The 19,237-nt window shown below is 50.1% G+C and overlaps 9 protein-coding genes across 9 annotated transcripts; 5 read left to right on the top strand and 4 right to left on the bottom strand.

Moving 5' to 3' along the window:
• Nucleotides 1-61: 61 nt before the first annotated feature.
• Nucleotides 62-1,520, top strand: P152DRAFT_458784 (ClpP/crotonase). The gene is made up of 5 exons (XM_033679547.1): nt 62-308; nt 407-480; nt 532-626; nt 677-749; nt 821-1,520. Exons 1-5 carry the CDS (start codon nt 202-204, stop codon nt 1,312-1,314), a joined length of 843 nt encoding a protein of 280 aa, XP_033534046.1. The 5' UTR covers nt 62-201; the 3' UTR covers nt 1,315-1,520.
• A 126-nt stretch (nt 1,521-1,646) lies between these two features.
• On the bottom strand, nt 1,647-2,471 carry P152DRAFT_397319 (uncharacterized protein; the record flags this gene model as incomplete). The annotated part of the gene is made up of 1 exon (XM_033676405.1): nt 1,647-2,471. The coding sequence occupies one exon, from the start codon at nt 2,469-2,471 to the stop codon at nt 1,647-1,649; it is 825 nt and encodes a 274-aa protein (XP_033534045.1).
• Nucleotides 2,472-5,835: 3,364 nt separating this feature from the next.
• P152DRAFT_474101 (NCS1 allantoate transporter) lies at nt 5,836-7,607 on the bottom strand (the record flags this gene model as incomplete). Its single annotated transcript, XM_033681299.1, has 3 exons — nt 5,836-6,726; nt 6,777-7,270; nt 7,325-7,607. The coding sequence occupies 3 exons, from the start codon at nt 7,605-7,607 to the stop codon at nt 5,836-5,838; spliced, it is 1,668 nt and encodes a 555-aa protein (XP_033534044.1).
• Nucleotides 7,608-8,602: 995 nt separating this feature from the next.
• P152DRAFT_458780 (uncharacterized protein) lies at nt 8,603-10,673 on the top strand. Its single transcript, XM_033679546.1, has 2 exons — nt 8,603-9,361; nt 9,409-10,673. The coding sequence occupies exons 1-2, from the start codon at nt 8,891-8,893 to the stop codon at nt 10,357-10,359; spliced, it is 1,422 nt and encodes a 473-aa protein (XP_033534043.1). The 5' UTR covers nt 8,603-8,890; the 3' UTR covers nt 10,360-10,673.
• A 441-nt stretch (nt 10,674-11,114) lies between these two features.
• Nucleotides 11,115-12,728, top strand: P152DRAFT_466725 (glutathione reductase; the record flags this gene model as incomplete). Its single annotated transcript, XM_033680710.1, has 4 exons — nt 11,115-11,260; nt 11,319-12,372; nt 12,419-12,492; nt 12,545-12,728. The coding sequence occupies 4 exons, from the start codon at nt 11,115-11,117 to the stop codon at nt 12,726-12,728; spliced, it is 1,458 nt and encodes a 485-aa protein (XP_033534042.1).
• A 169-nt stretch (nt 12,729-12,897) lies between these two features.
• On the bottom strand, nt 12,898-14,070 carry P152DRAFT_34848 (uncharacterized protein). Its single transcript, XM_033675387.1, has 2 exons — nt 13,714-14,070; nt 12,898-13,498 (listed from the first exon to the last, which is right to left on the bottom strand). Exons 1-2 carry the CDS (start codon nt 13,825-13,827, stop codon nt 13,013-13,015), a joined length of 600 nt encoding a protein of 199 aa, XP_033534041.1. The 5' UTR covers nt 13,828-14,070; the 3' UTR covers nt 12,898-13,012.
• Nucleotides 14,071-14,314: 244 nt separating this feature from the next.
• On the bottom strand, nt 14,315-16,141 carry P152DRAFT_474098 (uncharacterized protein; the record flags this gene model as incomplete). Its single annotated transcript, XM_033681298.1, has 3 exons — nt 14,315-14,407; nt 14,461-15,557; nt 15,607-16,141. 3 exons carry the CDS (start codon nt 16,139-16,141, stop codon nt 14,315-14,317), a joined length of 1,725 nt encoding a protein of 574 aa, XP_033534040.1.
• Nucleotides 16,142-16,463: 322 nt separating this feature from the next.
• P152DRAFT_34829 (uncharacterized protein) lies at nt 16,464-18,135 on the top strand. Its single transcript, XM_033675386.1, has 4 exons — nt 16,464-16,665; nt 16,729-17,035; nt 17,091-17,858; nt 17,917-18,135. Exons 1-4 carry the CDS (start codon nt 16,653-16,655, stop codon nt 17,963-17,965), a joined length of 1,137 nt encoding a protein of 378 aa, XP_033534039.1. The 5' UTR covers nt 16,464-16,652; the 3' UTR covers nt 17,966-18,135.
• Nucleotides 17,945-19,094, top strand: P152DRAFT_458777 (uncharacterized protein). The gene has a single exon (XM_033679545.1). The coding sequence runs from the start codon at nt 18,306-18,308 to the stop codon at nt 18,675-18,677; it is 372 nt and encodes a 123-aa protein (XP_033534038.1). The 5' UTR covers nt 17,945-18,305; the 3' UTR covers nt 18,678-19,094.
• The last annotated feature ends 143 nt before the right edge of the window (nt 19,095-19,237 follow it).

The raw sequence follows: 19,237 nt of genomic DNA, 5'->3' as shown, positions 1-19,237 counted from the left end.
CGAGGTGTTGATACACGGGGTCCTGTGATAGCCGACTGCTGTTTCTTTTCTAAACGTAAGACGACTACAAGATGGATTCATATTACTTTCATCAACCGTTACGGCATATCATACACATTGTCGTTGGAATATTTGGTTCTCAAATCCCTCCATAACATTCGCATTCACCCAAATCGGACGATCCCCTCAATCAACTACAAGATGCCGGCTACTTATAACTACGAGTACTTCAACGTCACATTTCCGGAGCAATATGTGGCACATGTTGAAATCAACCGCCCGGAGAAGATGAATGCCTTCATCGAAATGTAAGGTTTATTCCATTAGCCTTACAAATCATGAATGTGTGAAAGAGCTTGGAGAGCTACCCTCGAAGTACGTAGGGCTGACGGATGCAACTCTTTAGAATGTGGCTGAATCTCGAGCAAATCATTAAGAAGCTGTCGCGAGACTCCGACGTTCGGGCCATTGTACTCACAGGTCAGATAAGATTCGGTTGTCGCGTTGCTTGTGATATCTGACGCTCGACAGGCGCTGGTGATCGAGCGTATACTGCGGGTCTAGATGTTCAAGCCGCCTCACAGGGGACCATTGGGGGCAAGGGCAAAGTTGCGGATGTTGCAAGAGTAAGGATATTACCCCATCTAGAGATTCAACAGAACTGATGCAGGCACAGGAAATGAACAAAGTGCGTCAGCATGTTCTTGAGTTCCAAGACTGCATCACTGCGCTAGAACGATGCGATAAGCGTACGCCAACTCCAGCTATCCTTTATTGGCGCTACGAACCTCGAATATCCTGTTAACTGACTGAACTCCAGCCATCATCACCGCTCTCCACGGATACAGCTTTGGTCTTGCTATCGACATGTCCGTGACTTGCGATATCCGAGTGTGCAGCGCAGACACTCGATTTAGCGTCAAAGAGGTGGACATTGGCATCGCAGCTGACATCGGGACTTTGACCAGGCTCCCCAAAGCCGTCGGAAACCAGAGCTGGGTGAAGGAGGTCTGTTTGACTGCGCGTATCTGGAGCGCCGAAGAAGCACTTCGTGTCGGCTATGTCAGCCATATCTTCCCGGACAAAGCTGCCGCCGTCAAGGGAGCCTTTGGGATCGCGAAACTGATTGCTGAGAAGAGCCCTGTGGCCACTCTGGGAACGAAGAACATTATCAACTTTTCAAAGGACCGACGTGTTGAAGATGGCCTGATTTACACCGCTGTTTGGAATGGCGGCATGATCCAAACCAAGGATACCAAAGATGCCCTACTGTCAGGACTACAAAAGCGAAAACCGACGTTTGAGAAGCTGTAGAGCAGCTCGTACTTGGAGCGTTCTGGAATAACACCTGGTTGTTTGCCTGGGCCACGGGAGGTCATCAATCCTGCGGGCCATGAAGTTATTTATCACTAGCCATCTGGAAATTCTTGGAGATGTGTAAAGCATATTGCCAGTGCATCCTCAGTCGGGCTTAGCATGTTATCATAGCAATATATATTGTTCGAATACCAATGACATCATGTGCGATAGATGACCCTATCCGCAGTCCTCACTACGCTGATAGAATCAGATAATTCGTTATAGTCGTACTCAAACATCCTAACGAGACAACGAAAACATCAACATTAGAATCGTCCATCCCTGTTTCAAGCTTGCACTGCCTTAACAAGACCTTTCTTCTTTATCATGCGCCTCATCTTCCACATGTAATAGTTCTTTGGCGCATGTCTAATAAAAGATGGGATAATAGGGTTTATGGCGAGGAAGACGGCGATGCTCGCGTTGCTGGAAAACTTTGACGTTTTGGTTCGGTTCAATCCAAAGCCATCTCGGAGTTGAGGTGGGAGCTGTTCGATCGTAATGCATTTGGCGAAGTAGAGGGCGATGGGAAAGATAGGTCGCAGAAAAATGGGAAGTCCTTTTGGCTTGAAGAGGTCATAAAGGACCTTTTTGGCCTCCGGAAGTACCACAAGCTCGTTTTCGACCACGTCGTTATAGTATTTCCTGAAAGCGGCACGATCTTTCGGCCACATTTCAGGAGGACATTGAAGAGATGTGGCCATGATCGAGAACTCTTGGTACACGCGCTCCGCTATCGCAGGTGAGATGGGCCCATATGCCATTTCGTAGCCTCCGATCATTCCGACGTAGATGGTGGCCGCAACCCATAGCTGCAGACGAGGATCCTTTGCACTGTACGCTGTGGCTCCAGAGCCTCCTTTGACAGGGACATGGGCTTGGTTCACCCAGTGTCTCATGGCCGCTTTCTCTTCCTCTGTGCCAAAGACCATCGTGTAGATATAAATGCCCGTGTTGTCTGCGCGATCAAGGGCACGATAGGCAAAGTCGCTATGATTGGCAACACCGCGACCAACACTAGGGTGCGCAATTTGGAGAAGCAGGGCAGCAAAACCGCCAAAAGCAACGGCGGGTTCCTTCATGATCTTCTTGAGCTCTCGAGTTTCTGCCATTGGCTTGTACACAGGGTCAACACTCTGGTAGTGAACAACGCCCCCTTTCTCCGGATCGGAGTGGCCCGATATGGAGGAGTGAGCGTCATGGTATTTTTCAGACATTGTGGCTTCTTCGAATAGGCAGTGGATCAAAAATGAAAGTAAGAACAAGAGAAGGCAGTATAACTCAGTCAAACTGGAGCGATGACAATTGTACCAACGAAAGCGGAGCTAATACAGGATCACGATATGATATATACATATGAGGCACACCTGAGTGTCCGGAATCTCGGGTCCATTCTAGGATTCGTAGTCATGCTGGAACATACCGAAAAGGACTGCTCTACTAGGCAAAATGATATTCTTCCACTGGTTCGATCAGGCTTGTCAGGCCTTCCGACGAGTTCGGGGCCTTGCACCGCCTGCATCCGTATTATGCAACTCAGACATGACCATGATATAGATGGACTGGGAAAAGACGGGTTAGGAGCGATGCCGTTCCGAAATAGACCAACATCGTTGATCTGTGAGTCCTAGTCCTGTACATAGGAAGGATGCTAAGAATCAATCGCTTAACTGAAGGAAAAAGAAGATCTGGATAGAGGCAGTAGCCCAATTCATCTACCAGGAACTTTTGCAATAGGTTGCTGTATAGTGGACTGTCCACATATGGAATACTCAGTCCCTCGTACAGACTCCCAAGTTATAGAATAGGTGTATCTCCAGGATGGATCAATAGGGGCCTGTAGTATTACCAGTTGCAATTGTGATGCGAGATAATTGAGTATCTGAGGACAAATGGTAGAGGAAAGGCTAGCACTGTGCTTCAACAAGCGAGTGTAGTTCAGTGACCACGAACATAGTATGGGGAGGTGGCGGGCACCTCTCAGAGGGTCACAGCTATGCACAAGATCCATTAGCATCTGTGACTGCCATGTGAAAGAAATTCAATATCAACATTTGTGATTTTGGAGGATATGATTGTTGTGGGATCGTAAAGATCAGTCATGTGGAAAGGAAAAGGGCAGGAGTCGAATTACGGAATGGTCAATATCCGGGGAACCCTGTACTCCGTATTGGTTGTCAAATGCAACCTGGGAACCGGAAAATGGAAACCTGGGCTCCGGACGCCGCTTAGCTATTTCTCCATGGCTGTCAATTGGGCTACCAAATCCTGTCTTCACCTCTCAGACGGTTGATGTGATATAATATCATCCAGGGTCGAAGAAAGTTGATGTGGGAGAAGTACGCTGATGGCTAGACTTTGACATCCTTTCCCGGCCGTGCCGGCCTTAGGTAACGGAGAGTCGGATAGATACTTGCCGACTTACCTAAGGTAAGTAAAAGGAGGATAAGTACCTAAAAGACAGATCGAGAGTTTTCCATATGCGGGGTAATATGCTTCAGGATCCTATTGTCCACTCCGCCTCCATTTTCATTTTTAGGGTTTGGGGGAGGACGATCAATTTCCTTTAACCCTGGATGGGTGATTCAGTCTGCATCTGGCGGTAGCTGCTACTATATCGAAATATGAACTACCCTCCTACATATCCCTAACGTATTCCACAAGCGAGCGGCACACCCCAACCATAGTAAACCACTTCACAAGCAGATATCTCTACAACGCCAAATAAAATCAATTGTTGTTAATATCTAGTCTATTCTACAGTATCTTGCTGACCTAGAGGACATGTTTCAATACGATGTCCTACCTCACGGCAGCGTCCACATCGCCTTCGACGCAGCGCAGCCCCGTCCTGTTAGGTACGACTTTGACGCATTTCTTAAGAAATTTGGGACTCAACGGCGGAATGATTGATTAAATCCTGCCCTCCTCAATAGTCAAAGACCCTCGCTCCTGAATCCGCTTTTTTTTTCGTTGTCTTCGTTGTGTTGCGAGCTTGTTTGCCTTTCGAAGGCTCTTGTTTTTACCCTTCAGAATCGTAAGCGAATGGACCATCGCCTGGGCGCCCTTAACGAATTGATCAAGTGCCTTATTGATTGGCGTAGGCGAGCTATTTTGATAGTTCGTAATGCGGCTTTGAATTAGCTTCGATTGAGCCATCAATTCAATAGCGTTGCTTTGTGTTTTCGTCTCCTATTGAGCATCCTCAGCTGCTGGAGTCGGAGTCCTTGGTCTGACGTCGAGCTTCGAAATCACGGCTTCTGGATCGTACGGAACTAGCACTGAGCCTCGGAAGGCCCTACGGATATTCTTCTTCGCAAGAGCGGCTTCGTGTACGGCTTTGAATGCTGGTAGGAACTCGAGTTTAGTGATGTGGTTGATAGAGTTCCGTATCAAGTCCTCAATCTGATATCCGTACGCCTTCTTTAGTGGCCCAAAACAACCCACTCAAGCGGCTGGAGAATGTGGAACACGTGCGGAGGCATATAAAGTATAATAATGTTCTTCTCTTTGCAGAATTCCTGGAATTGAAGCGAGTTATGGCTCTCGTGCCCATCAATGATCAGGAAACGCCAGCCTCCAGTTATACGAGGTGTTATATACTTCTCAAAATGCTGAAGCCATTCAAATCCAAGCTTATTCGTATTCCATCCATTCTCGCTTAGGGTTAAAACCCAATCCTTTAGTATATCATCGCTATACCACGCTGAGAGGTGGTATTGTCCACTAAAGACCACGAAAGGTGGGATAGACCAGCCTTGAGCGTTGACTCCCTCAATAACCGTGACCCATTCGCGATTGCCTGGCTGTATCGCTTTCGGTCGATGGCGTCTCTTAGAGGCTGTGATAACCTTGGCTGTTGCGATAAGGCCCATTAGGAAGCCTACTTCGTCCATGTTATAGATATCATCCTCATGGATGCCGTACTTAGCGATAGTATTGCGCACGAGCTCAAACCAGCCCTTCATGATCTCTGGGTCCTCATTCTAGGCCCTCTGGTAGTCTAACCGTCCATTAAAGCGCATCTTGAGCTCAGGGGTCCTCTTAACACAGTTTGAGGCCCAGTCAACGCCGACGCGTCCGCTATCCCGAGTAGCAAGTAGCTTATTGGCCATATCTTCAACGCCATTCAACCGGGGCCCAAATCCTCGCGAATCCAGGTCCAAGATATGTTGAATAATAACCCTCTCCTCTAGATCCGTAAGTTTTCTTGAATTGGGCGTACAATCGCGTCGTGAAGGGATTCAGGCGCGTCGCCGACGAAGCGTGATTTCAGCTGCACCATAGGTTCTTGAAGCACTTCGATTACTTTGAATTGGTCTTGATCGATAGCAAATTTTGCTAATTATACTCGACCTTCATTTTGGTTTGATTGAGGTTGATTTGATTGTTCCATTGTTGATGAAAGATAGAGAGACACGTTTTGTGGTTGGGGTGCGCCGCTCGCTTGTATGCGCCGCTCGCTTGTGGAATACGTTACAGTATCTTTTCCGACCGATGCCGGTCCTTTCTCCCCTTCTCTCCTTCGATAACAATGTTTTCCTCGTCGATAGGCACCGTCTGACCCTCCAGAACATTGGACTCTCCGTCAGTTGGCTCGTCCATGTATCCAGATGCATCATATACATCATCCGGTAACACAGCCTTGTCAATGAAAGTCTCTTGCGGAGGGAATACCTTTCCTAGAAGGATGTATACCAGTGCCGTCCCGAAAAAACCTAAAAGCCATCCAAACTGATATGGATGTATACCAACTCCAACGTCAACATCTGGGTTGATAGAATTGATAAACCCCGGAAGGTTCGGAGCAACGCCAACAAAGAACGATACAATGGCTCGCCAATTGATTCCATAGGTGTATCGATATATTGAGTACGGCTGGTAGAGTGCCAGCGTGTCGTATTTCCTTTCGTGGATGATCCAGAAGTCACAGGCCATAATCGACGCGATAGGACCAAGGAACACCGCGTACGCAGCCATGAAATTGAGGAAGCTGGCAGCAGACGCAAGGATTTTCCAAGGAACAAGCGCCCAACTCAAGAGAGCACATAGAAGCTGACCACGACGGATGTTCACATAAGCCGGGAACAGTGCGGTCAGATCATTGGCAGCACTCAAGCTGTTTGCGGAAATATTGACGCCGAGCGCTGCAAGTGCGAACGATGCCGCTACAAAAAACCGTGCCGCACGTGAGGGCCAGTGGGAAATGAGGTCCATGGGATCCCAATTGAGTTCGCCGTATTGTGCAGCACCGGAAGAAGTAGCCGCAATACCGACGAAGGCGGTGAAGGTAAACACGATAGGAAGCAGAGGTACGTAGAGAAGCTGCCATTTCACGGAAACGCGAGAATAGCGAGAGAAATCGGCCTAGAGGTATCGGTTAACACATCTCCTGCACGCTTCGTGAAGACACTAACCTGATTGACAGACAAAGTGGCGTAGTTGCCGATGACAGATGTCAAGCTAGCAAGCCATCCCCAAGCATAAGCTGATCCAGACACTGTGGCTGTCTGATCAAACATATCCATGTCCTTGGCCGATACGAAGGCCCAAATCAATATCGCAATCCACGCAATAGGCACCAGGATCGACTTCACTAAGAATAGCCATCGCAAGGTATTCGGATGCATGCAGAGAAATGGTATCTGGAACAGCCAAAATATGAGGAAGGAAACCATCGTGTTCGTGGCAATCCCCTGGTCTTCAGAGATGTGATTTGGCAAGGTGAGGAAGGAAGGCCAAATGGCCCCAATCATTACGCGTACCGAGTTCGCGCCATTCATGGTCATGATGGAAAACCAGAAGACTCCCAGGACGGCTCGGGATATGATAGGAACATAGGAACCCCAGAATCCCCAACTCGCTCTTGCGATGACCGGGAACGGAGCATGGTGTATCACACCCACTGCACCTGGTAAAGGGTTAGCTAGACATCTACAATGGAAATGAGGTTTTTTCCACGCACCGTTAAGTGAAATGACGAAACTGATAATAAAGAAGGCAACTGCCACGATCACCAACGACTCTCTCCAGGTCAGTCCCACTGCAATGATCGAAGACGCAAACTGCCATGCGGATGCATTAAAGCCATCGCTGAGCCAGTACACAATAAAGCTTAGTACCGTCCATTTGCGCTCATGTCTTCGGACCGGTTCCAAGTCCCGATTGATCCATCGAGGGTTGCCTTCTGAGAACGCCGACTTTGCCGGGGACACCTTCAAATGTGGACGTTTGAATTGCAGCTTCATATTCATGGGTCGAGGACACAGATCTCGAACAATTAGCGCACAGGTGAAGGAGTATGCGAAAGGATGCTCTGTGCTCCAATGGACCGAATTGGAACCGAGTATGTCTGTAAAGAATTCAAGACAGAATAGAAGGATGATCTGTTGGAAAAAACAATAAAAACGATGGAAACAATACAGCGCGATGTGGCACTCTTAGAGGTCGGTTCAGGTACTGCTCATATCTTGATTGCATCTTCGGACAGCCCAAACTACAAGCCGTCTTTTGCGATAACAGCGCCATTTATTTCCCAGCTAGTCATGGGGAAGGGCGTGAGCTTCGTGTAACCACATGGACGGATAAGATAGACTGATAGACATCAAAGACGCACATCGTGGTACGGAGCGCGAGGTGATCACTTGCCCGAACGGCAATAGTATCGATCAAGATTATGGTTCCGCCGACGGAGATGTCAATAAGATGGGTAACGAACATCGGTTTGATAAGAGATACAGGTCTAGGGCCAAGGCATCAAGGGTTATCGCTCAGGAGTGACTGTTCTTATCGTATGACGGCTTTCCATAGCTGCATACCTAGGGGCTCCGTGACTCGTATAGTATAGATATACTGTATCCTCTATCAGTATAACTTGGAACAAATATCCGAATCTCGTTCCAGGGCATTCGGGAAGTTCATTGGAAAGATTGTCATGGTGAGAAGAAAGCGTGATTAGCGATAAGGAGATCCTGGAGTACCATTCGAAACCATAGACTGTCTTGCTTGTTTAGGGACTCTGTCGGGTTGCAGCATAAAGGCGATGAGACTCTTAAGGTAACTTGACCTGAATTAATAACCGTCGTGCACTTCGGCTTTCAAAATTCCACCGAACTAGAAAGGTCCAACATCCAAGCGGATGGATCAAACTTCCATCCAGCGAAATGGACCAAAGATGGACCGTGTCACGTGGCAACTATAGCTTCAGGGTCCTCAGTATGATGAATAACATAACATGAGATCACATCGATCACATCCGATGCTCCACGTAACTAGGTAGGGTCGGAATTCGTCACCCAGCACCATTCGCTCACTTGTTCATTCATATTCGGCTCACCTAAAGAACCTTCATCCACCGTCGCCGTATTCTCCCTCAACCGGCGCACCTTTTGCGATATATCTATCTTCTCCTGCTCTGATCATCCGCCTTTCCTTTCCCCGCTTCTATACACCTTGGAGCCGTGTCGCCGCTCGATATCAGTTGCCATCGGATCCATCGAAACTCACACTCCTCACTCTTATCAAGCCCACCATGGCTGAGGAAGACCAAACGGCCGGGGCATCGGAGGACGTCCATGTCACGTTCAATGTGAAGGCTGCCAACGACCAGAAATACGTCCTGACGCTCTCGGAGAACGCAACCGTTTCAGACCTGAAGGGCAAGTTGGCCACGGCGGAATATGCTGATATTCCCGTTGAACGGCAACGATTGATATATTCGGGGCGGGTCTTGAAGGACACCGATACGCTAGCCTCGTTCAAACTCAAGGATGGAAATACGATACATTTGGTCAAAGGCGCAGCGAGCAACGCCAGACAGAATCCGACATCCCAAAGCACCAGCTCGACAAGCCCTGCTGGACAACCCTCGAATCCAGCGTCAAATGTTCCTACAAATATAGCAGCTGGTACTGGAAACAATCCCTTTGCTGCTCTCACGGGTGCCCGGTACGCAGGGTTTCACGGTTTACCCAGTGCCAGTACATTCGGTCCGGATGGAGGGGTATGTCGCTCGACTCCTACGTATTACTATGACTGATCAAGTGGCAGATGGGTCCACCACCGGATCCCGATACGCTTTTACGACTGCTCGATGACCCCAACGTTCTCCAACAATTCAACGAAATGATGAACAATCCCCAAGTTATTGACATGATGCAAAATGCTCCCGAAATGCGCGCCAACCCTCAATTCCGAGAAATGTTCCGAAATCCTGAAACGCGGAGAATGTTGACAGATCCCAACATGATCCGTCAAGTGCTGCAAATCCATCGCGCGTTCGGAGGCGCCGGTGGCGGTGAGAACGCATTTCCTGCTCCGGGTGTGACGAACACCACGCCTCAGCAAGACGGGGCTGGAAACCAGGGCCAGGAAGGCACCGATCCACCTGCCTTTAACCCATTTGCTCTGTTTGGAAATCTACCCGGTGGTGCTGGCGGTGCTGGGGCCAACCCATTCGCATCGCTTTTCCCGCAAGGACAGACTCAGGCCGGACAAACTACCCAGCCGAGCGAACGGACGGGCGAAGCACAAGAACAACCGAACCAACAGAATCAACCAACCCAGCCAACCCAACCCAGTCCAGCCAACCCTTTTGCCGCGCTATTCGGTGCGCCTCCGTCCGGCGACGCAAACTCGCAAGGAGCCAATCCGATCGCACAAATGACACAACAAATGATGCAGAACCCCGAGGCCATGCGTGCGGCTATGCAGATGATGCAAGGAATGAACGGAGGCGGTCTTGGGGCAGGACAAGGAGCCGATGAAGGAGCCGGGCAAGGAGCAGGAGGAAACGGATTGGGCGGGATGCCATGGATGTTTGGGGGCGCTCAACCTCAAGCTTCTCCTCCGGACGACCGACCACCGGAGGACCGATATGCGGACCAGTTGCGACAGTTGAACGATATGGGGTTCTATGAGTTCGAGCGAAACGTTCAAGCATTGAGGAGGTCAGGGGGGAGTGTACAAGGCGCGGTAGAGTATCTCCTTTCTGGATCATGATAGCAACGAGTATGCGGCGAGCATAGCGTGTGGTATGCCGGATGTTGGTCTGTTTCTGTTCAGGTGGTGGAGATGACGACTGCCGTCCTGACGATGTACATGCTATCAATTATGATGGACAGGACGACATTGACCATTTCTTTATGCTGTGTCGGGGCTTGAGTGGACGTCGTCTCACTCGGTAATCTACCTATTGTGTAAAGTGTAAATTGTTCACCGGTAGTCGACAGGTATTAGTTAGTGATTACAAAAGGTATGGCAGGAATAGACATAATTCTCCTCACAAGGTTTTAATCACTCATGGATAGCAGGCTACCTTACCCTGAATCTCCAACTCCCAATCGGGAGAACCATCAAATTACAAGACAGTACATGCTGTAGTTGACTTGCATTTCTACCATTGTCCATCTATTGCCAATGGCCAAATGCACTCATTTGCCATTGTCCTTTCAATCCATGCTTATCATGTATTATGTCAGCATCGTGGCTAGATGACAAACCCTTTTCAAGATACCATTATCCTTGGCCGAGACGATCGTGCATCATTACACCAGTCAAACATGAAAGGGCTGGATCAGATTTAATCGGTCAACTGGTCTCGTGGAGACCATAAATGTCCCACCATGTCGCGCACCATGGTTCAGCGCGCCGTGTCGACTGTGTCAAACTCAACGTCCACGTCTCAGCAGCGAGTCCAAAATACCGCGTCTCGACTCCGCCAATTTTATACCCAATTAATTCGTCATTCCAGTACGATGGCCCCAGCGAAGGCCTACGATTACATCGTAATTGGAGGTGGAAGTGGAGGTAGTGGAACAGCAAGGAGAGCTTCAGGATGGTATGGAGCAAAGACACTGATCATCCTCGACGGCCCGTCAGGAGGATGTTGCGTCAACGTCGGGTAACTCGATTGCAATAAACCTTGAGGCTGGATGAAAGTATACTAAAATATGATACAGATGCGTTCCCAAAAAGATCACATGGAACTTCGCTTCCATATCGGAGATGCTCCGTGATGGCGTCCATTACGGCTATGATATCCCAGCACATGTCCCTTACGATTTTGCGGCATTCAAGAAGAAGCGCGATGCAGCTGTGGCGAGGAATAGTGCTGCATATGACCGGAACTGGACCAAAGAAGGCATCGAAGTCGTTCATGGTACAGCGTCGTTTGTGGATAGCAGGGAACTTGAAGTTGAACTGCAAGACGGCAGTGGCAAGGCTCGGTTTTCGGCTCCGCATATCTGCATCGCGACAGGTTCTTACCCGATACTTCCAACAAATGTCGAGGGTGCGCACCATGGGCTCACAAGTGATGGGTTCTTTGACATTGAAGTGCTTCCAAAGAAGATGGCAATCGTGGGAGCGGGCTACATTGCCGTCGAAATCGCAGGGATGCTCAATGCCGTTGGCGTTGAGGTTCACATGTTCATTAGGGGCTCGACGTTTTTACGCAAGTTTGATCCGATGATTCAACAGACGTTAACAAAGCGGTATGAAGACGCCGGGGTCATCATCCACAAGAACTTCGGTGGATTTGCAAAGGTGGAAAGACTTGATAACTGTCCCTCGAGTGGAACTCCACACGAAAGGAGATGTGAGGGGCCGTCTCCGGACAAGAAGTTGAAGCTTATAGCCAATTCGGGTGAAGACTTCGAGGTCGGCGAGCTTCTCTGGGCTGTTGGTCGAGGCCCTGAAACGAAGAGCCTGGACCTAGAGACGATCGGGGTCCAAGTCGCGAAGCACGGTCATATTATCGTCGATGAGTGGCAGAACACCAACGTCAATGGAGTATACGCACTTGGAGATGTCACCGGTCAAATGGAACTTACCCCTGTTGCCATTGCAGCTGGCAGGCAACTTGGAAATCGACTATTTGGGCCGCCGCATCTAAAGGAGTCAAAGTTGGAATATCAGAATATTCCTAGCGTCGTGTTCGCTCATCCAGAGGTAGGCACCATTGGTCTGACTGAACCAGAGGCAAGAGAAAGGTTCGGGGCCGACCAGATAAAGGTAATTCGATTCCGTGTGGCTATTTTCCATGGCTGACATAAATGAGGTATACCACACGAAATTCTCTGCCATGTTTTACGACGTGTTCCCAGCAGAGGAGAAGGCGGATAAGCCAACAGAGTCCGTCGTAATGTCCGGTTTCTTCATTTCGGCAAGTCTAACGCTTCAATAGGTATAAGTTAGTTTGCGCGGGGCCGGAGGAGAAGGTGGTTGGTCTTCATATCCTCGGTTTGAACAGCGGAGAGATGTTGCAAGGCTTTGGCGTTGCACTCAAGATGGGCGCAACCAAGAAAGACTTTGATCGATGTGTAGCAATCCATCCCACCAGCGCCGAGGAAATCGTCACGATAAAATGAATAGCCGCTTCGACTCGGCATTATCTCACTCTTGGGTTCGAGAATTGGAGACATGCGGCACGGCTTGTAGACCAATCCACTGGAGGGCCGGATTCCAGCTCTTGGAAAAATTTCTTTGATTTAGATGCCGTTGTTTCATATCTGGCTTTCTTAGTGTAGGGTTCAGAGAAAAATCGGAGGTTTCAAGTAATTCTATCGCGTTTAAATCCCATACGTCGACGATATCTGTCACTCCCGCTCGAGAGTGTACTTGATACCGAACTCGTGAGCCGCTTAGAAGCGTCTTAATTGTGATCAGACTGGTGATCAATGTCGGCGCCGTTCCGTAATCTTGACGCCGATCGACTCTTCCAAGGCCTCCACCACCTCCAACTCTTTGTTATCTCATCACCATCACATAACAGGAGGTCGTCTTCTCTAATATTCGTCTTGCGAAATGGCCACCATCTCGTCTTCAAATCCTTCCTTTCCCAGACCCCCTGAACTCTTTCTCCGTTCTCATCCACGCAAACCTCCCAGCCGGCGCTTGCTGCCTTCCGTCCTCGAACTATGCCCTTGGCGCACCAAGAGATAGCGTAGCCGATGAGCAATGCTGCGATCGTTGCTGCGATTGTGACGGTAATGCTGAGGAATGTCGTGGTCGAACAACCACACCCTAAAGCGCGGGTGCGCAACTCGAATCGTTCATTCGAGGAAGGACATATGGACGGGTTTGTCACAGGAGCCAATAAAGGGACGGCGGAATTGGGAAGTGGAATGCATGCAGAAGACTACATAAATTGGTCAGAATCAAGCTTAATCCGAAAATTAACTTGCGTTGGTATGACAGATCTGTTGATAGGGAACCAAGACTCGGGCATATCCCTCCAGTCTCATTGCACCTTGGTGTTGTAGGGACATCAGAAATCTCCTGGTCAGATGCCTATCGAAACGGGATATCGATATTGTAAATTAAATTGACTTGAATGAAAGCGTAAAGGCATACAAATGGACACCAACCGCAGTTCCAGGGACTATGCGTGCAGCCCCAGCAGTCCTGGATGCGCCAGCATTCTGCGAGCCTGCGATCCGGATCCCCAAAAGTCAACCGATAGGACATTAGGAACTTGGGAGAAGGATGATTTCCTTCTGATCAAATCGTTCGATTAAATGATTAATAGCTCCTTGTAATGAGCGCCGAACCTTGACTGCTGATTGCATATGTTGACGTGCTGGTCAGCAGGGAAGTTGAGGTTGGGCTAGTAATTAGCGGGGATATTGTGAGCCGCTAACCAAATCAGAAGAAGAGCTAGCCTATCCAAATATCTGATTGTGTCCCCTAGTCGCTCCCGAATTCTCCCCTAAAATTTGTAAATTTAACCTCTTGGGTGTCCCGTACAGTCAGATACGCTCGCATTTCTCTCTACCATTTCCATCGCATTCCTCATGGGACCAAGTTCGCTCATTGCACTCGAGTGGGCCACGACGGAATTCTCGGACGCTGATTGCAGCAAGGTAGTTGGAAGTTGGACACGCAGCACAATGTGCAACAAAGGAGATGAATCAGAGTTCTTGCTGTACATGATCATCCGGGTTCGTAACAGCGTTTACACATATGAGAGCGTTCCATCATCATTAAACTGCCCGTTGACTCCAAGCTTTGCTTCCCCGCCAACGACCGCAGGACCTGATGCGACAATCTATTGCGTTGTTTAGTGACGTTTACATGCTGGAAGAGTTGGGCCAAACTTACCTCACCCACTGCCTTCTCGTCGGTGGTCCGATGTTGTGCAGTGTCGACAACTTTGATCTCCACGCAAGACAAGGGAACTCCGAAATGCCCATATTGCTTCTTTCCACCAGATTCGTGCTTTTGAGTCCTGTAATCGAACATCCCAGTCTGACACACCGCTCCAGCCACTTGGGGCGCGGTAAGGGAGTATACGATTCGCGTACCCATGAAAATACGCAGATTCACCAACTCCTCAGAGCTCAATGGGGGAGTGACGTCACTTCCTACTCTTTCTGCAACGTACACCAATCGAAGTTTACCGGGTGTGTTCCCCAGTGAAGTCCGCTCGGAAGGTAAGATACTGCTCAAAAGTGAAGGTTTCGGCATGCGGCCAGCGGCCAGCACAGTCGACTGGGTGGAGTGCGCCAGTCGCTTGAGAGAGCTACTCCGCATCGACGCATGGTTCTCAGCGTGGAGGTTGCTCAACGACTTAGCCGAAGCAACGACAATAGTGGGTGCGATGAACGAAGTGCTGACATCAAGGTTGACATCAGCGTTAGCAACTGAGTTGATGGCTAGAGAACAATGGGAGAAAAGCGCGGCTAAGGTGAGGATAAGGGTATAGGAGGAGTCCAGAGAATCGGCAGAGAAAAAGAGATCAGAAGGAGAAAAGCGATGGTTGATCGGTAAGGCGGAGAGTTGGGCGGAGATTGCAGCGACGAGTTGGGCCTGAGTGAATTCCGTAAAGGAGCCGACAGCATTCGGATTCTGTTGCCAAATGAATCCAACCGTCCCCAAGGAGCTAGAAGGAATTTCATCCGGAAGCGAAGCCCCGAGGGAGCCTGGATGATCGGATACCAGCTCATGCCAGACAGACACGTCCGCTTGGCCACCCACGTCCGATGGCACATCGGTCCAATCCATGTGGCGCGACGTCTCTTCCACCACCCATATGACCTGCTTGAGCTTAGTGGCGGACTTCACAGCATCGGCTAGTGGGAGGGAACCAGCTTCTCCGATCAAAGTATCTGCGCCGACTCTGTTAAGCTGCTCGATCACGATCGGGTGAGATTGATTGTAAGGGAGCAGGGTAACGCTGAAGCCATAAAACGCGCCAGCTACCGTCACATCAGCGGAGCACCACCATGTTATTTACGTTCTCCTTACCGAAAAGTGTGGCCAACAGTTCAATGCGGTTCGGCAGATACACCGCCACCCTCTTCCCACCATGCGACTTGATCGACTCTCCAATGCTATTAATCTCCCTCGTGATTTGGTCCAATTCATGCTCGGTTGGTTTTCCTCGCCCAAGCACGGTGAAGATCTTCCCCATCTGGCTCTTTGTGCCGGCTTGCTCTCGAGGAATGATTCCAAGCACTCTTCGCCATATGTCTCGGAGGTCACCATTTTTACCCGCTGTATACGGAGGCGCACCTGGGGCTTTGACGTTGAGCCCCGTCTTCAGAGGATAGCTGTGGGGGACTTCGTGGGAGCGGTAGGTAGCAGACTCGCCCGGCTGGCGCACCATGGATGGGGCGGCTTGCCGGAGTAGAATCATTGGGTGAGTGTCTGGATCCTGTGCAGAGGATATAGCATAAACGACGAAAAGAACCATGAGGCCCAGAAGGACGGAGGAGTAGACATTCCAACCGGCGATCAAAGAGGCCAGGAGGGCGTCCAGATCATCGACAAGCTTCGCCATGTTCGGTGCGGTGTTGGGTATCGAGGAAATGGATCTCAATGGTTGTATGAAGAGAGCCGCAATCCCGGCGGAGGTAGAGGTATTCTGTAGAGGATCTGTACCGAACTATACGTGTAAAACAGGAGGTTAGAGAGGATGACGACAGGAGGTGTTGTGTGCAGTCAGCAGTGTGCTGGACCATGGATCTGATTGTCTCTGGTGAAGGTGGACTGTGGCGTCGAAAGTGTGGCACAGCATGACAGGGGTCCACCCCCGCGACTTCCTCCTGGAGTTCTTGGCGGTCGTCGCTGGGAAACAAAGCAACTTGACGATTTCACGTGTTCCCGCTTTGACTTTGACTTCAACCTTCGATCTTGTTCAACTTCCGTCAACACACATCTTCCAATCGCAATCTCAATTGCAGGAGTCCCGAGTTTGGGAGACGGACGCCGTACTAACAATGAATCCATAGGAAATTTGCTTCATATCAACATCATCGGTAAGTATTTTGTTAACGCCCCAAACAGCACCCATGAACTCTCCAGGTAAGAAGCCACACATCCAGCCAAACAATGACAATGAGTACTTGACTAAACACATACTTGCAGGAGTCCGGCCATCCCCCAGGTCTGGAATGGCTTCAGTCATATCTACAAAGGCCATGACGCCTCGACCATCGCCTTCGTCGCCCGCCATACCCCCCACTCCTACCCCGTCACTTCCGGCTACACCCCCCATGGCGCGATGGCAACATCCGCGCATGAACGAAATCAATCGAAGGAAAAGCGCGAGCACCTTTGGAGGGCGCAACATACGGACGATCGTCTGGTCCATCGCATTACTCGTTTTCAGTGTTTACGCAGCTCCTGCCGTCTATCAGACGGGGGAAATGCTGCCGGTCGTCTTCAAAGCATGGTACGGGTACTCTGGCGCTAATGTGGTTGGCGATGCTGATGAGTCCTATTCGTAGCCTGCAATTCCTTTTCGACGAGCCATTAGAAACCGAAGACATGCTCACGATACCCACGGAACCTACCCTGGAAAACCCAACGACCTTCCCAGTCTCCTTTCTCCCATGGATCCTCCTAGCCTTCCGTGTCTCTCTCGTTGGTGTCATAGCCCATTCGATGCATCCCCTCTTCTTCACCCCCGATGACTTCTCGGATATCCCTCTTACTCCAACTCAACGGTCCCTCCTCAACCTTCCGCCACTTCCTGCTTCTAAGACATCGACACCTGCCTCGACGCCTGGAAGCGGCATCCATACACCGCCGCGCCTCCCTCACTCTCCATCGACTTCCGCGCGTTCCCGTAGCCCCAACCCTTCCTTCGAGCCGTCTACGACACGCGCCGTTGCTGGCTCTAGTCCGGTGGCGTTCTCGATACCCCCTCGATTTAGCCCGGCCTCCGGTCGGCGCTCTGCCTCTGGCTCACCAATGGGAATGAGCATCCGCGACCGAAGCCCCTTAGCAGACTCGATAGGCTTAGGACGTTCTCACTCGGTTGGCCCAAGTCATTCGCCTTCCTTGAGTGGAAGTAGAAAGAGATGGAGCATGGGTGGTGCGGGAAGCCCAGGCGTGTTGGGCGAGAGTAGCATATCAAATATGAGCGTGGGCCCTGGATCCCCGACGCCATTACCAAGAGGCAGTGCACCCAACGTTGGGGGAGTGGGGTTGAACAATAAGTGGCTATACGAACGGTTTCGGAGCAGCGGGCTCGGGGAGCGGAGGCTCTATTCGTAAGTCATCAGTGGGAGCCACGATGGCGCTACTGGAGCATAAAAAAAACGTCACTAGGAATCCGAGCCGTCAGAAGCCATCAGGTGTCAGTTCTAACATCCGCTGACGGTATCCAAAGATCGGCCTACATGGAGTCTTCCATGCGCATCGTCGATGTCTCTCCGGACTGAGTGCCTTTCGCCTATACAGCATCAAGACATTTTGATCGGGGAAATTGGCATCTTTACCCGGCAAAGACGAGATAGAATTGGATACACAAAATACGTCAACCTCCCAACATGGAGGGTAAAATGGACTGCATTGCCAACGCCATATATCTAATCAATTGAACGCCTGTGTGCCATCTCGGCTCCGCTTCGAGCCTCCAACCTTGCGCCTGCAACACCTTGAATGCATATCCCAGTCCCGATGCCCTATGCACTGGCCTTGGGGAGTAACGTGAATGTATGCCCGATGCTCCATGGCAATGCAACACCCGAGGAGCAAGCTACCGCCAATACATCCGCTCTTGCACTTCATCTCCACTCTCCCCATCCCTAGGAGTTTCTTCTCGGCGTTCGCCGAATTCAAGCTTTAGTGACGGTGTGAGTAGCATTTCTCCCCGGGTCACCGACTCGGAACTCCGCAAAAAGGACCTCGTCTCTGCCATTCCTGGTTGTCCCATCCTTCTCTCCTTGCTTTCCGACTTGCCAGGAACGGTGGCACAAACGGTAGTGAGGCGGCGGCGGTTATGTATAACCCTGCAAGGCCGACCTGAACCCTCCAGAAGCGATTGTGTGGTGGCTCAGTGGTATATGCTCTGCGCAGGATTGGGTTGAAGGTTCGAGGAAGTACTGAGGGGAGCGACATGATGAAATGTGAGGAGGTGAGGGTAAGAGACGGTGGTTTTGCAGGTGGTTTTGCAAGTGGTTCTGCAAGTGGCTCTGGTGAAAAGGGAGGGAAAGCTCTTGATATGTGGTAGCGTGGAGTGGCAATACCCAGCTGGTTTCCAAGAGCTAGCTGGTGCAGGTGCCTGGAATATAAAAGATGAAGGCCTGGAAGTGACACTCTAATAGAGGGATAGATTGAGAGAGCGTTGAAGAATAAAGAAAGAGGAAAGGGAAGCAGGAAGATTCATAGTAATTAGTACAGGACATTGCGGGGCAGTGCATCTAATCTTTCTCTTGTTTACCTTATCATGGGTTTACGGTTCACAGTTACAGTCACCTCATTCACACGAGGCTCTCAGTCATGTTTGGGCTTGTTGATAGTACAAATTCTGGTGTACCTGACTTCCCATTCAGGAAGCCGTGCGCGATCCGCGCCATCCTCACGCCATTTGTTGGCCCACATTTTGTGTCAGCCGAATCCCCTAATTCCTGATTGGTCCATCTCCGTT

Source organism: Eremomyces bilateralis (assembly GCF_010015585.1).
Source record: "Eremomyces bilateralis CBS 781.70 unplaced genomic scaffold P152scaffold_10, whole genome shotgun sequence".
NCBI classification, from domain to species: domain Eukaryota; kingdom Fungi; phylum Ascomycota; class Dothideomycetes; order Eremomycetales; family Eremomycetaceae; genus Eremomyces; species Eremomyces bilateralis.
The sequence above is the reverse complement of the archived record's forward strand: the minus strand, read 5'-3'. Positions and strand labels throughout refer to the sequence as shown.